Source organism: Mus musculus, chromosome 10, assembly GCF_000001635.26.
Source record: "Mus musculus strain C57BL/6J chromosome 10, GRCm38.p6 C57BL/6J".
Taxonomy (NCBI): domain Eukaryota; kingdom Metazoa; phylum Chordata; class Mammalia; order Rodentia; family Muridae; genus Mus; species Mus musculus.
The window spans coordinates 6,987,541-7,002,451 of NC_000076.6; the positions used below are offsets into that span (position 1 = coordinate 6,987,541).

At 42.5% G+C, this 14,911-nt stretch overlaps 2 protein-coding genes across 11 annotated transcripts in view; one reads left to right on the forward strand and one right to left on the reverse strand.

The window, feature by feature from the left end:
* The window catches only part of Oprm1 (opioid receptor, mu 1), a 279,617-nt gene that overhangs the window by 228,948 nt on the left and 35,758 nt on the right, over positions 1-14,911 (forward strand). The window lies entirely within an intron of this gene.
* The window catches only part of Ipcef1 (interaction protein for cytohesin exchange factors 1), a 169,004-nt gene that overhangs the window by 101,762 nt on the left and 52,331 nt on the right, over positions 1-14,911 (reverse strand). For 2 of the 6 annotated variants that reach the window (XM_017313967.2, NM_001033391.2), the window contains exon 2: positions 8,990-9,036. In XM_017313967.2, the coding sequence (XP_017169456.1) occupies positions 8,990-9,007 (18 nt within the window). In that variant the 5' untranslated portion in view covers positions 9,008-9,036. Of the gene's footprint in view, positions 1-8,989; positions 9,037-12,804; positions 12,900-14,911 lie in introns of those variants that run through there. The other 4 variants (XM_011243081.1, XM_011243080.2, XM_011243082.2 and 1 more) reach the window with 4 other exon arrangements.

Here is a 14,911-nt window from a genome sequence, read left to right on the forward strand (position 1 = left end):
CTGTGTAGTCTCTCATCTGTATTCAGTTCCACTGCTGCTGCCTTTGCCAAACCCTATCTTGCTCTGTCATAAACTCGCAACACCTCATACCCTGCCTCTCCACCTACAGGGTAGACCTTGGACAGTCTGAGTAACACTCTGCTATGGCTCTACTTCAAATGTGTCAGCTCGTAATTGGCTCTTGACAGCCAGACTGAGCCTGACTGAGACGTCAGGACAGGACTCATGTTCTTGCATACATCTTCAGCTCAATGTCTAGTACCCAGCCCAATGTCTGACACACAGTAATCAAAACACCATATCTTGTGTCTGGTTTTGCTTCCAATAATGGCTGTAGTGTGTATGTGGGGGGGGGGGTGTGCATTCCCATGTTCCTGCCAATGGGTAATTTGACAAACATCTGGAAAGCCTCTTGCTGCTGGATTACTCTGGGCTGCAAAATGCTTTCTTATGAGGGAAGCATTGGTCACATTGGGCAACCTAAAAAGTTACCCCACAGTACATTTCTCAGTCCAAAGTTTATAGGGAAAAATGTTGCCCTGACATTAACTGGCATGGAACTTCAGCCCACCTGGAGAATGACATCAGTTTCTCCTTGAGAGTAAAATGGACTAGTGTTACACACATTTATAGGTTTTCCCAACATACTATGTTCTCAACTAAACTAAACTCACTCACTCACTCACTCACTCACTCACTCACTCACTGTGCCTTTTTCAGCATGTCTCATCTGTCTTGTGAACCCAAGACAATCTCCTGTGAAGGGTGCCACAGGAACAGAGGTTTTCCTTTCGTGAATAGCAAGCACCTCCCACAATACCCATTAACCTATCTCTAGTGGTTCTTGAGACTCTCCCAAATGAGGCTCTGTGGAAACAGATGGGAAATGGATCTCCAGGGTCTGACCTGTGTGTTAGACTCACACAGGGCAGCACTGGCTCTCTTAGGTCAGCTAGGGTTTATGCTCATGTTACTTACAAGACAAACTGCTAATTTGGTTTCACCTCCTTTCTCTAGATCTGACATGTGAGACTAAATGCCTTACTTCACCCCTAACTACTACCACTTCCCTAGGGCTCACACTGCAAGCAACCTGGAGCAGGTTTCTTAAAGACAGGAGTCTGAGGATGTTGACTGCCATAATCACATTAAAGACTAGGCAATAAACGCTTTATGAGCAGTGAGCCAATTCAGAGTCTCTTCTGAAGCCACACAGGAAGTAGCAGTGGAGATGAGCACCCTCAAAAACCCACAGCTGAGGCCAGACAGTATCAAAGAAATAACATGACCATAGTGCCAGACACAATGGTCACTGGAACATGGGCACAGGAGCCCAGGGCCAGACATAATGACCACTAAAACAAAGGAGCCATGACTTGCTTAAGTAGACTTTGTTTCAAGAGAAACCTTTTACCTGACATTTTGTCTTTGGGCAGTATTCAGTGAAGAAATGTTATTTGTAATAATTCTCTAGGAAACATAGTTGTAAAGCTTTGATCTGAGTTAATTTTAGTGTTTCTTCTCCACGAAAGCCATCTCTAAAAGCAAGACCAATTTGGAGCCTTGGGTAAAAGCAATGAACAGGACTATGAGATGTCAGGTCTGCCTCATCTCCTCTGGTCATGTTATCTCAAAGAGCTCACAGAAAAACAAATGCCACTGAAATGATCTAAAACCAGAGAATTTCTAATCACCTCTTAAAGAATGATACATTGCCTGATTAATTGGTGGCATATGGATACCAAGGAATACAGAGATGAATTCTTAGACATGCTAAACATCTCTCAAGAAGCAATGACCCAGATCCTTAATCATGTTTTCAGACAACTGTCTATAAATGGTGGCTCACTGTTTATTCAATAATCACTTATTAGAAAAATGTTTTATTTCCAAGGATTTATTGCCAAATAAACTCTCGGATAGTTTCCAGTCGGACATAGGAGAAAGGTGATTAGAGGCTGGGAAGATGGCCCACTTGGTAAAGTGATTACTACACAAGCATGGAGACCTGAATTTGATCCCCAGCACCCGTATAAAATAGTTAGGCATGGAGTCACACATCTGTAGTCAGAGAGCAAGGGATATGAGATAGGAGGGCCTCCTGGGACTTATTGGGCAGCTGCTCTCGCCAAATGGGGAGGTTCCAATGAGAATTTTTGCATCAAAAACTAAGATATAATGCAACTGAGGAAGACACCTGATCTTGGGGTCTAGCCTCCACAGGCACACACACACACACACTCATTCACATATACACACACATATACACATTCACATATACAGACACATACATACTCACATATACACACTTACATTCTCACACACACACACATACACACACTTGCACACACACTCACATACACATACTACCCACACACATACACACACTGTACATACACTCACATAAATACACTGCACACACACACACACTTACCTATACATACCATGCACATGTACACACACACACATACACACACACATACACACACACACACACACACACACACACACACACACACACACATGCATACACACTCACACAGAAAGAAAGAGAGGGAGAGACAGAGAGGCAAGGGATGGAGATAAAAATAGAAAGGGTACAATGAATCAAGGGTAATGAGGTCAGCCCGAGAATACTCAGAGCACTCAGAAACACAGAGGAAGAAAGCAAGCTCACCAGAAGCATGCAGTCAAGGGAGACTACCTGTGAGCTGATCACATCAACTGCTTGAAAGAGACAGACCCTGGGCTTCCAGCCTACGATACAACAACGTAGGCATGCCTGATCCAGGGAGCATCAACACAGAGTAGCAGGAGGACCACCCTGACTGGCAAAGCCATGTCACACAGGACCTTGTAAGCTGTGTTTTAAAACTGTCAGGTTGATAGGAAGTCTAATGGCTAGCCACCGAGCCAATGTAAGCTCCTAATTGATGCCATGGGAGCTACACTTAAGAAAATCTGCTCTATGTCTTTCATTCTCAACTGTGAGTCTGCAGTCACCAATACCACCACAAAAGAAGCCTCCTGCCCTTTATAGTCAGCGGCATCATGGATTTGTGGAGTCCACATGGTTTCTGGCAACAGCACAGGCCATGGGCATCCACTTGGACCCTCAACCGGACCAAGAACATCATTATAGCCCCAGGCAGCAGTACAGGCTACAGACATTAACATGCCCTCCAGAAGCAAGGTAGGCCATCCCTACCCCGACCCTCCTGAACCCCAAAGAAAGAGCCAGTCTAGACAGGAAACCATTGGAGAGAACTCTTAAACACTGTGATCAAAACATGTAGCCCTGTACAGTTGATGGCTTCTGGCAGGGTGGAGATGAGGAAGAATTTGCTTCTTCTCTAAGGGGCTTGCCGCCGAGAGTCTGACCAATATCCAGCATGTACATAGGTAACATAAATTCGACTTGGATTCCTTTTCCTTTCTTTCTTCCTTTCCTTTCCTTTCCTTTCCTTTCCTTTCCTTTCCTTTCCTTTCCTTTCCTTTCCTTTCCTTTCCTTTCCTTTCCTTTCCTTTCTCTGGGGGAGGTCAAAGGGGTTGGGGGTAGACGTGGGAAGACTGGTAAGTGAATGTGATTAGGGTGCAGGATGTGAAACACACAAATGATCAATTAAAAGATTATGTTGGGAGGGGGAAAAGACCCTAGTATTTGGGTAGACTGAGAGAAAGAGATAGCCAGGTGATAGACAGCCCAGTGAGAGGAGGGGAGGACCCTGAAGATAATAAAATTTGAAATATTTAAAATCTAGATTTAGGTTGCAAGCACCAGTTATCGTACCAGGCCCAATGACGAACTGTCTGGCTAGGAGCAGCTACGGTGCCTGAGCCTATCTTCCTTACTCCATGACATGCCGAGTTGTTCATCTGTACAGTCCTACCCCGGGTATCGAGCACACAAAGCTCAAAAAACACTAGATTAAGGGAAATGGGGTGTCATGAGTCAGATGTGTCGAACAAACCTTGGGAAACAAATATAGGACAAAAATAGGCCCCTCTGCCACACCTGACTGTGGGAACACAGGACAGCAGAAAATGAAACTAATTTTCTGAGTGGAAAAATAAAGGAGAGTAAATGTTGAGAAGCAACGTAACCAGAACCTCCTGTGTCGATGGCAGCAGGGGAAATGAGAAGAAAACAGACCCGCTGAGAGAGCTGGAGTGCAGGCTGGCTCAGGAAACGAGGATCCCATAAATTGCCAGTCTCCACCAAAGGACGCAATGCATCGGTGCTCAGGACCCTGGGAAGTGGGTCACATGCCACAGTGGTGATGGATATGGCCAGGTCAGAGATTGTACAGATGACATAGGAGACCTGCAAATCACATCTCTCATTTTCCTCTAATACCTGAGAAATATTTTCTAGAGATGTTACCATCTTAATTTATCTGTCTTAACTGGGCCTTCTGTTGCTATGAAGAGACATCATGGCCATGACAACCATTATAAAAGAAAACATTTAACCAGGGCTGGCTTACAGTTTCAGAGGTTCAGTCCATTTTCATCATGGCAACCCACAGGCAGACGTGGCACTAGCAAGGTTGTTCTACATCTGGTTGTGTAGGAAGAGAGTGTGAGCCACTGGGCCTGGCTTAAGTTTCTGAAAGTTTAAAGCCCACTCCCACTGACACACTTCCTCCTACAAGGCCACACATCCTAATCTTTTCAAATAACACCACTCCCTGTGAGCCTATGAAACCATTTTCATTCAAAGTACCACATTCTCTGAAGACAATTAAATCTCTAGTTCTTGCCTAACACAGACCCTAACCAGCAATAGACTCTGAATGGTTATTAAATGGGTATCTTTTATTTTTATTTTTAATTAGCATATACAATTACGTTTGGTTATGGTACTTTCAAATTTTGTTTCTTCTTGCCTTTCCTCCCAATTCTCTTCTTCCCACCCCCTCCCCACTTTGAACTCGGTTCTCCCACCCCACCCCACCTCCACTTCCTCCCTTCCTTTCTAGTTTCCTGTTCTGTATCTTCTCATCTTCCCCCTCCTCCACACCTTTCCCTTCCTCATCTTTTTCTAGTCTCACCCACAAACACACATAAGCCTTATCAGCAAAGGCCCATGTAGGAGAGAGAACAAGTAACTTTTTTCTACTTTCTAAACTTCAGGGAATATTTCGGTGTCAGATGCCCTCTCATGACCTTAACATCCCATTTCTCTTATACACATAAGACAAATTTGTCCCAGTTGGAAATTTTCATCCTTTCAGTGCAAGAAATTAAAGCAAAGCAAGGACCATGTTATTGCTGAAGGCCCTAAAAAGACTAGGTTTTTTTTCCATTTCTCTGTCTGTATAACACATATGCATATGCCTATAGGCACACACATGTTTACAATTTTCATAGACTTTGAGGGCTGGAAGGATGGCTCAGCAGCTAAAGGCCATTGCCACCAAGCCTAATCACTAATCCCCAGGACCTAAGTGGTAAGAGGAAGAACCCACTGATGGAAATTGCCCTCTGGCTTTCATATGCACACCTTGGATACGTGCTAGTATGTGCGCACACACACACACACACACACACACACACACACACACACACACACGAATAAGCAAACACCAGAGGAGAAGATTAAGTGCTAAAGGATAGCACAACAGGTAAAAGCACTTGCACCAAAGGCTGGTGACCTGAACTGTGTCCCCAGAACTCACAAAACAGAGGGAAAGAACTAATGTCTTCAAGTTGTCCTCTGACACACTGATATGTGTGTGCCTACCTACCTTCCTACCTACGCATGCAAACACAGGCACATGGTCATTCATGTCTGTGTGTGCATGTACACACACACACACACACACACACACATAATAAAAATACAAATAAAATGTTATGTTCTCATAAACTTTGGTTACTCTGAACTCCTGAAACTTCCTCACCATACCTATGATATTCATTTGTTTTTACCCTTCACTGTAGAACCTTTTGCTAATATCCTGTATAGTTCATGCTCTTTCTGATTCTGGCCAAATTCTTCTATTACCACTCGACTTACACTTCTGGAATCAAAAACACCCATCCATTGTGTCCAGTGACCACCTCTCCCTTGCCTTCATTTTAAATGGTGACTCTACAAATGTGACAATACATACCTGACTGTACTGTTTTCATTTTTGGATTCCTGCCCTGCTTGCCAATGTTTCCACTAGCTCACATTGCAAGCTTTTCCTACTATTTAGAACTAGATCGGTGTAACATATGCTCATTGTTGCATGTCTGGAACATGAAGTGATCAGGAAGCCAAGCAGAGACTTCACCAGATACCCTCCCTGCCTATTAGGGAGATGCAGCTTCCAGGACTGTCCAAGGGACTCCTTTCTCATTCACTATTGCTCCAACTTGCCTTGGAAACTACACTCACATGCCCAATATGGCTCCAGGTCTAGGCTCCCTTCTCTTTTTTTCCCATTTTTTATTAGGTATTTAGCTCATTTACATTTCCAATGCTATACCAAAAGTCCCCCATACCCACCCACCCCTACTCCCCTACCCACCCACTCCCCCTTTTTGGCCCTGGCGTTCCCCTGTACTGGGGCATATAAAGTTTGCGTGTCCAATGGGCCTCTCTTTCCAGTGATGGCCGACTAGGCCATCTTTTGATACATATGCAGCTAGAGTCAAGAGCTCCGGGGTACTGGTTAGTTCATAATGTTGTTCCACCTATAGGGTTGCAGATCCCTTTAGCTCCTTGGGTACTACCTCTAGCTCCTCCATTGGAAGCCCTGTGATCCATCCATTAGCTGACTGTGAGCATCCACTTCTGTGTTTGCTAGGCCCCGGCATAGTCTCACAAGAGACAGCTACATCTGGGTCCTTTTAATAAAATCTTGCTAGGGTATGCAATGGTGTCAGCGTTTGGAAGCTGATTATGGGGTGGATCCCTGGATATGGCAGTCTCTGCATGGTCCATCCTTTCATCTCAGCTCCAAACTTTGTCTCTGTAACTCCTTCCATGGGTGTTTTGTTCCCACTTCTAAGGAGGGGCATAGTGTCCACACTTCAGTCTTCATTTTTCTTGAGTTTCATGTGTTTAGCAAATTGTATCTTATATCTTGGGTATCCTAGGTTTTGAGCTAATATCCACTTATCAGTGAGTACATATTGTGTGAGTTCCTTTGTGAATGTGTTACCTCACTCAGGATGATGCCCTTCAACATCCTTAATCATCAGGGAAATGCAAATCAAAACAACCCTGAGATTCCACCTCACACCAGTCAGAATGGCTAAGATCAAAAATTCAGGTGACAGCAGATGCTGGCGTGGATGTGGAGGAAGAGGAACACTCCTCCATTGTTGGTGGGAGTGCAGGCTTGTACAACCACTCTGGAAATCAGTCTGGCGGTTCCTCAGAAAATTGGACATAGTACTACCGGAGGATCCAGCAATACATCTCCTGGGCATATATCCAGAAGATGCCCCAACTGGTAAGAAGGACACATGCTCCACTATGTTCATAGCAGCCTTACTTATAATAGCCAGAAGCTGGAAAGAATCCAGATGCCCCTCAACAGAGGAATGGATACAGAAAATGTGGTACATCTACACAATGTAGTACTACTCAGCTATTAAAAACAATGAATTTATGAAATTCCTAGCCAAATGGATGGACCTGGAGGGCTCCCTTCTTTTAATAATTTTTTTTTCAGGCAGGGTTCCATACATCCCAGGGTAGGCTGTAACTTACTAAGAAGCCAAGGATGACATAGTGAACTTTTTTTAAACTGTAACCATTATGTATTGCTAATTTACCTTTTGCACACTGTTTGTGTATTATGTTTTCAGTCCTTATAACACTCCTATGAGGTAGAGATCATTATTCTCATCTTTTTTTTTTTATTCTGATTTTGGTCTTTTTGTTGTTGTTGTTTTGTTTTTTTCTTTTTGCATTCTCAAATGTTATCCCCTTTCCCAGTTTCCCCCAACCCCTGGAAACCCCCTATCCTATCCCTCTTCCCCCTACTTCTATGAGGGTGTTCCCCCACACCACCCACCCACCCACACCTCCCTGCCCTTGAATTCCCCTACACTGGGACATCAAGCCTTCACAGGACCAAGGGCCTCTCCTCCCATTGATGTCCGACAAGGCCATGCTCTGCTACATATGTGGCTGGAGCCATGGGTCCCTCCATGTGTACTCCTTGGTTGGTGGTTTCGTCCCTGGGAGCTTGGAGGGTCTTGTTGGTTGATACTGTTGTTCTTCCTATGGGTTGCAAACCCCTTCAGCTCCTTTAGACCTTTCTCTAGATCCTCCATTGGGGACCCCAGTGGTTGGCTGTGAACTTCTTATCCTCCTGCCTCCACCCCCTTAGTACTCAGGTCGGGGGGGAAATGTACACCACAATGCCCAACTTGTGTGTTGCCTGGATTTGAACCTAAGCAACTGCTCTTCCAACTGAGCTGTAGCTCCAGCACCTGCGTATCACTTCTGCATCTATCAAGAGATCTTAAGATGTGCTGAAAGACACACAACTTACAGCCCCATGCCAGTCTACATCTGCTTCTATAACAAATGCCACATCCCAACGACAAACTCACTCATTCTTCCTGTATCAATTTACGCATACACATAATACTTTTGCTCAAGGTACATTCATATTTCCGGCAAACAGACAGCTATAGTTTTTAAAGGAATCCATAACTGAGATACAGTTATTAATAGAAATTGTCCTATAAGAGTTGATAAGAAGTTTCACAGTATCTTATTTATCATCTTCTTAAAACCTAGAGAGAGGTTTTCTTCATTACATGGTTGTATTCCTTGATCTCTGAACAACCAGAGCTCTTAATGCTTAGAGGCCATAAAACTGCAAACTGATAAAAGAATCATTTGATTCCACTGAAGCTGATGATGTGGAGGACAGATGGGAAGTTAGGGTCAACTCGTCTTGTATTTTACTTATTCATCAAAATGGGAATTTCTAAAATCGACAGTCTTCCAAAGAGTTCTCACATGGGTACTTACATTGCCTTCTGTGGCCATAATTGATGTCAGACTGCCAGAAACAGAAGCTGGAAGAGAAAAAATATTCTCACTTAAGTGTAGGCTGATACTGCTTATAAAATCATATACCTCTTTATGTAGAGGGAGAAGGTATTGGCATTATGATTGATAAACTTCACAATAACGATAATTCATTAATTGACTTTTGATCTCAAATTCAGCAAATCAATGTCTTAAAGTTAAATTTATAAAATAAGTCATTTTTGTCTAAACATTATCAGTATGTTTATGGCAATGAACATGACATATATGACTTAGCTACTTTGCTGCATTTGGGGGTTTGGGTTTTTTAAGATAGGAAAACATGTTGCTCTTTGTGAAGAAGAGTATGGACATGTGGGCAACATGGAATTACTGAACCATTGCTTCAAATATCATAAATGCAGCCAGCCCCTCAGAAAGCCCCAGCTGCAGCACCAAGAGAAGTCATTTTTCACATGCCTACTTTGTAGTGGAGTACCTGAAAAAAAAAAAAAGGCACTCTGTGGCTTTGAGAAAAGCAAATGAAAACAGAAGGGAAAACCTGGCCTCTCAAGACACGGAAGCTTGATGAAGTACCAGAAGTCACTGACATGGCTGAAAGCGGGGCATTTCCTAACCTACCCCATGACACCTATTCAGATCCATACCCCTCGTCCCATCAACCTGATCTCTTACCACAAAGGTCTCCTGAACATGAAAACTGCCTCCACTTCTTTTGCAGTTTGTATCTTTAATACTTTACTCTATTGTTAATAAGCTTGGTAGTGTGTTTCATTTGGGTATATTATGCAAATACACTATTATACCTTGTTTTGAAGATGCTCTCCCTGGGCCCAGGGACCCTTCCTCTACTCTCCAGCACTGGAATTATAAACACATGCTACCACCGCTGGGATATCCATATCTGTTCTCGCAATTGAGCTAGGGACATCATATTTTTGTGGCAAGCATTTTTTTCTCCCCAGGACTAGTTACATTTTTTTTTCTATAAATGCCATAGTTTCTCATTTTCTTATGGTTGAATAAAATTCCATTGCATATATTCACTGTGCTTTCTTAATCCTTTTATTTGTTGGGAGATATATAATCTGACTTCGTTTCTTAGTTATTGTGACTAAAGCCACAGTTAGGTACAGATATGCACATGTCTTAGGGCACTTCAGACTTACACTTGATGCAGTATGATACTAATCTTAATATCAAAATTTCCACACTTTCATAGATACGAATAAGACATTTATTTATAAAGGGCAAAAGAAACACAGTCAAGACTGACACTTTAAGCACCTAACTTTCAGTTTACTTATAAAAGTCACAAACTAGAGAAATTGTCTATGTGATTAGTACACACCAATAAGAAAATAATAAAGCTACAGAGGAAAGACTGAAGGGAAATTCAAATGACCTACTGTCTTAGTCAGGGTTTCTATTCCTGCACAAGCATCATGACCAAGAAGCAAGTTGGGGAGGGAAGGGTTTATTTGGCTTACACTTCCATACTGCTGTTCATCACCAAAGGAAGTCAGGACTGGAACTCAAACAGGTCAGGAAGCAGGAGCTGATGCAGAAGTCATGGAGGGATGTTCCTTACTGGCTTTCTTCCCCTGGCTTGCTCAGCCTGCTCTCTTATAGAACCAAGACTACCAGCCCAGAGATGGCACCACCCAGAAAGGGACCTCCCCCCTGATCACTAATTGAGAAAACGCCTTACAGCTGGATCTTCGTGGAGGCATTTTTCCCAACTGAAACTCCTTTCTCTGTTATAACTCCAGCTGTGCCAAGTTGACACCAAACTAGCCAGTACACCTACCCTTAAATACTAGTAGTAAAAAGTACAAAATAAAACAATTTGATTCCAGTTAAGATTAAGTGGTGAAATCCCTCTGTAGAGGTAGAGGAGGCCTGGAGGAAGACAGCCATTACAGATGTGCTAGACAGCTGTTTGAGAATATAACAGGGATAACGGTAATTGTGTAACAACTGAGACTCATTGATACCTTTCTGTGTGACATGGAGTATCCTCAGCACTACAATGCCTAGTAGAGAAAGAGTTTTGCTACATGTTGCTAATTAAAACATGTGTTGAAATATTTGGGTTTTTGTTTGTTTGGTTTGGTTTGGTTTTGATTTTTATTTTTGCAAGACAGGGTTTCTCTGTGTAGCTCTGGCTACCTTGCAACTCACTCTATAGACAAGGCTTGGCTCAAACTCAGAGATCCGCCTGCTCTGCCTCCTGAGTGGTTGAACTATATACAGAATTACTACCAGTTATACTGGCACATCTGTGGTCCCAACACTCTGGGGGCTGCGGCAGGAAGATCATGAGCTACAGGCCGATTGAGGCTACATAATCATATTTTGTCTTTACAAAAAAAAAAGGATGATTCCATCATTTTATGCAAGAAAAATAACTTTAGAGGATGGAGAGGTGACTCGTTGGTTAAGAACACATGCAGCTCTTGCAGATGACCCTGGTTCATTTCCCAACAGCCATGTAGATCAAGCTGACAACCATCTGTACCTCCACTCCAGGGGATCCAAAGCCCTCACTGGCCTCTGCAAGCACCTACACACTGGCCATCCATCACCCCACAAAAACAAATAAAAACAAATCTTGTAGTAAGAGAAAAAAGTCTGAATATATTTTCAGAAAAAAAAATATGCCTACAGTGATTATCCATGGGAAATGGAATAACTGATCATTTATTTTTATTGCCTTCGTATTTACTTTCTATAATAAGCTTTTATGTGTAAAATAATAATGTTGATAGAGACTCCTGTGAATATTTTATGGACTAAGGCAATGTGTTTTTAGCATCCATTGATTGAGAAAATGCATCATAAGCTAAAGATAGTTTGAAGTCAGCAGCACGTTTAGGTAAAGAAGAAAAAACAATGTAGACATTAAGAGTAGATATTTTGGATTGGGCTAAAATAAAGGCAGTTTGGCATCTTGCTGATTTTATGAACTCTTGAGTAATTGACTGGCTTGGGGCCTTAGACGCCCATCTGTGAGATTGAGTTGCCTAATCCATAATCCTTTCTTGGGGTTAGACAAGCGCTAAATGATGGCAGGTACAGCTGAAGGCATGACCTAACTCATCATACAAATCTCACAAATCATTGTATTGTAAAACATATCCATCACTTAAGAAAGGATGAGTTAGTGGTCATCTGTGTGAACTGTTTAATAATATATAATTATTATTGATTTGAAAGCTTTCCTTACTCATTCTGAAAGCATATTGGACTCTTCTTTATTACAGTACAGCAGCCCACTTTCTTGTGTTTCCTAAGTATGTGCTATGTAACCAAACTCTCTGGTAAGTTTTCTGTGCCAGGAAATATAATTAATTATCAGAGCTTCTTATTTTAAAAATATTATTATTACTCCCTTCTTAGATGGGGAAATTTAGGCAATTGATTAGGAAGTTTGTGTCTGAATTTGAATCTAGATTTCCTTTTCATTCAAAGTGTTCCCCCACCCCACCCCATGCTACCCCACCCCCACACACTCTGTCTTCACTCCCTCCCTCCCCCACACACAGGATTTTGCTAAGTTATTAGGTTGTCCTAAAACTCGATCTGTGTTACTTGGTCTTCCTGCCTCAGTCTCTTGAGTAGCTGGAAGTAGAAACTAGCGTCAATAGGTTCTCCCGCCTGTCCTATGCCAATGACCCCATGTTTCCCATGGGGCATTGTTTATGATGGTCACAGTTTTAGACCATCATTCTGGGGATATTCCTGTACTTGAGCTGATACAGAGACCAGCAAAAAAAGTGGCCAAGACTTACTCTTCTTTGTGCCCAGCTGCCTATGCTGGTGAAGGACACAGTCTAGGATGTACTGTTCAAAAGCTTCCTTGAGCTGATAGGCCACACCATTAGAAGACTTTGTTCCATTAGAATTCTGAGTCTGCTCTTCAGTCAGATTTCTAGAAACAAACAAACAAACAAACAAACAAATCCTGGAAAAGTTGGGAGGGATTGGAAACAGTGATGAACTGCCCTTTCCCCTGCTTTCTCTAATACTGGCTTTCAAGGGAGGCACAGCATCAGAGCCACCTTGGATAATGCAGAACATATTGCTTCTACATGCTACGACTCCTTCCAACTCCCTGCTCTCTGAAAAGATAACTCTACCCGAGCTTCATCCCCCACCCTACAAGGCTCTTCCTCTTTGCTACAGCCAGACCATCCTATCACAGGACCTGGCCTGGAGATTTAAAAGAAAAGGCTGTGTAACCACTAATCTATTTTCTTAAGTCTCTGACATGGTCTTGAGATAAACACCAACATTCTGAGACTATCTTACAAGGAAGCTGAATACTCTTTGCTCAGAATTCTTCTTTTCCCCACTCTTGGATGTTTGCCACATCTCTCATAGTCTCCTGAATTGCTTGTCTTTTCTAAACTAAACTTCCTTAAACCTATTTGCCCTAATAACAGGCCTTCTATACACACTTAATTTTTCCCCCAAGATGTTCTATACCATCTACATTTTTACTTCCCTCACCAAATGATGCTTAGTCAAGTTCTTGAAAAAGATCAATCCCTTTGATGCCATCCAAGACTCTGTGCTTTGATCCGTGAAGTTTTCTTCTTTGTAATGAGTAATTAACTCTGCAGTTGTTTCTTTACTATATGACATCCCATCATGATGCCTACCTGTGTCAAGTCGTGTAGTGGGTCAGCCTAACACTGTTTTTATTCTAATGCTAAGTGCTGGCCTCCAAGATTTGGAGTCAGCATGTGACCTTTGGGACCCAGCCCCCCCCCAAGTTAATTCTGATTGATGAATAAAGATGCCAGCAGCTAAGAGCTGGGGAGAAGAGAGATAGGTAGGTTTAGGCTTCTCAGGCTTGGGAACAGGAAGAAGAGGAAGGGGACAGACAGAGAAGCTGCCATGGAAGAATAAGAACATGTAGGAGAAAGAGCCACCAAGGAAGAAGGACATACAGGAGGGAGAAGGAGAGCCACCATGTAAAAGGACCAGGAGCTGCTCAATTGGGTCAAGAGCAGCCAAAATAGAACATAGAAATTAGTAAATAGTAACTCGGAGTTATTGGTAGGAAAGTGGACCCTAGCAGCACACAGTCTAGGCAATTGCCCAGCTCTTGTGCTGCTTAAGGCATATTAATATATAAAGGTTGTATGTCACTTTCATCCAGAAATATTAATGGTCTAAGGCGGGAAGGAACCCTGTGTGGAAATTTATAAATTACTGTTTACTACAAAGTACCCTTCACATGTTTATTGATACATCCCCAATCTTTGTGCCCTGGATGTTGCAGGAAATATTTGTTGAATTAATAAGTTGAATACACCAACAATAGTTATCATTTAATTATGAATTTCCATATAGAAGCCTATGGATTCTCTATGGATTTTTTTTGTTGTTGTTGTTTCATGAAATACTACCATCATGAATGATCCATTACAAATTTTCTTTTCAATCCATAGCTCATGGGCATGAGACAATACTACTGTCACTCTTTCTTCAACTGAAGAGCAAATGGTAGAAATAACAGTTGCTGACATGGGTGCAGTGGGCATCAAGGCCAGCTGGGGATGGATATTCCTGTATTATGCTATCCATAGTCTACCTGTGCCAACGTACAGGCTGGCTGTAGAGGATTATGAACATTTAGTTAATAACCTCAGAGCTCCAGAGCTCTGTTACTTAAGAATATAGGCAAAATCTAAACTGTCTCTACAGGCAGGGGAGATGGCTCAGCAATTAAGAGCACTTCCTGCTCTTACAGAGAACTCAGGTTCCATTCCCACAGCTAACATGATGCCTTACAACTGTCTATAACTCCAGTTCTAGAAGATTCATTGCCCTCTTCCACCCTCCATGAACACCAGGAACTCATGTGGTATATGTACTTATATGTAGGCA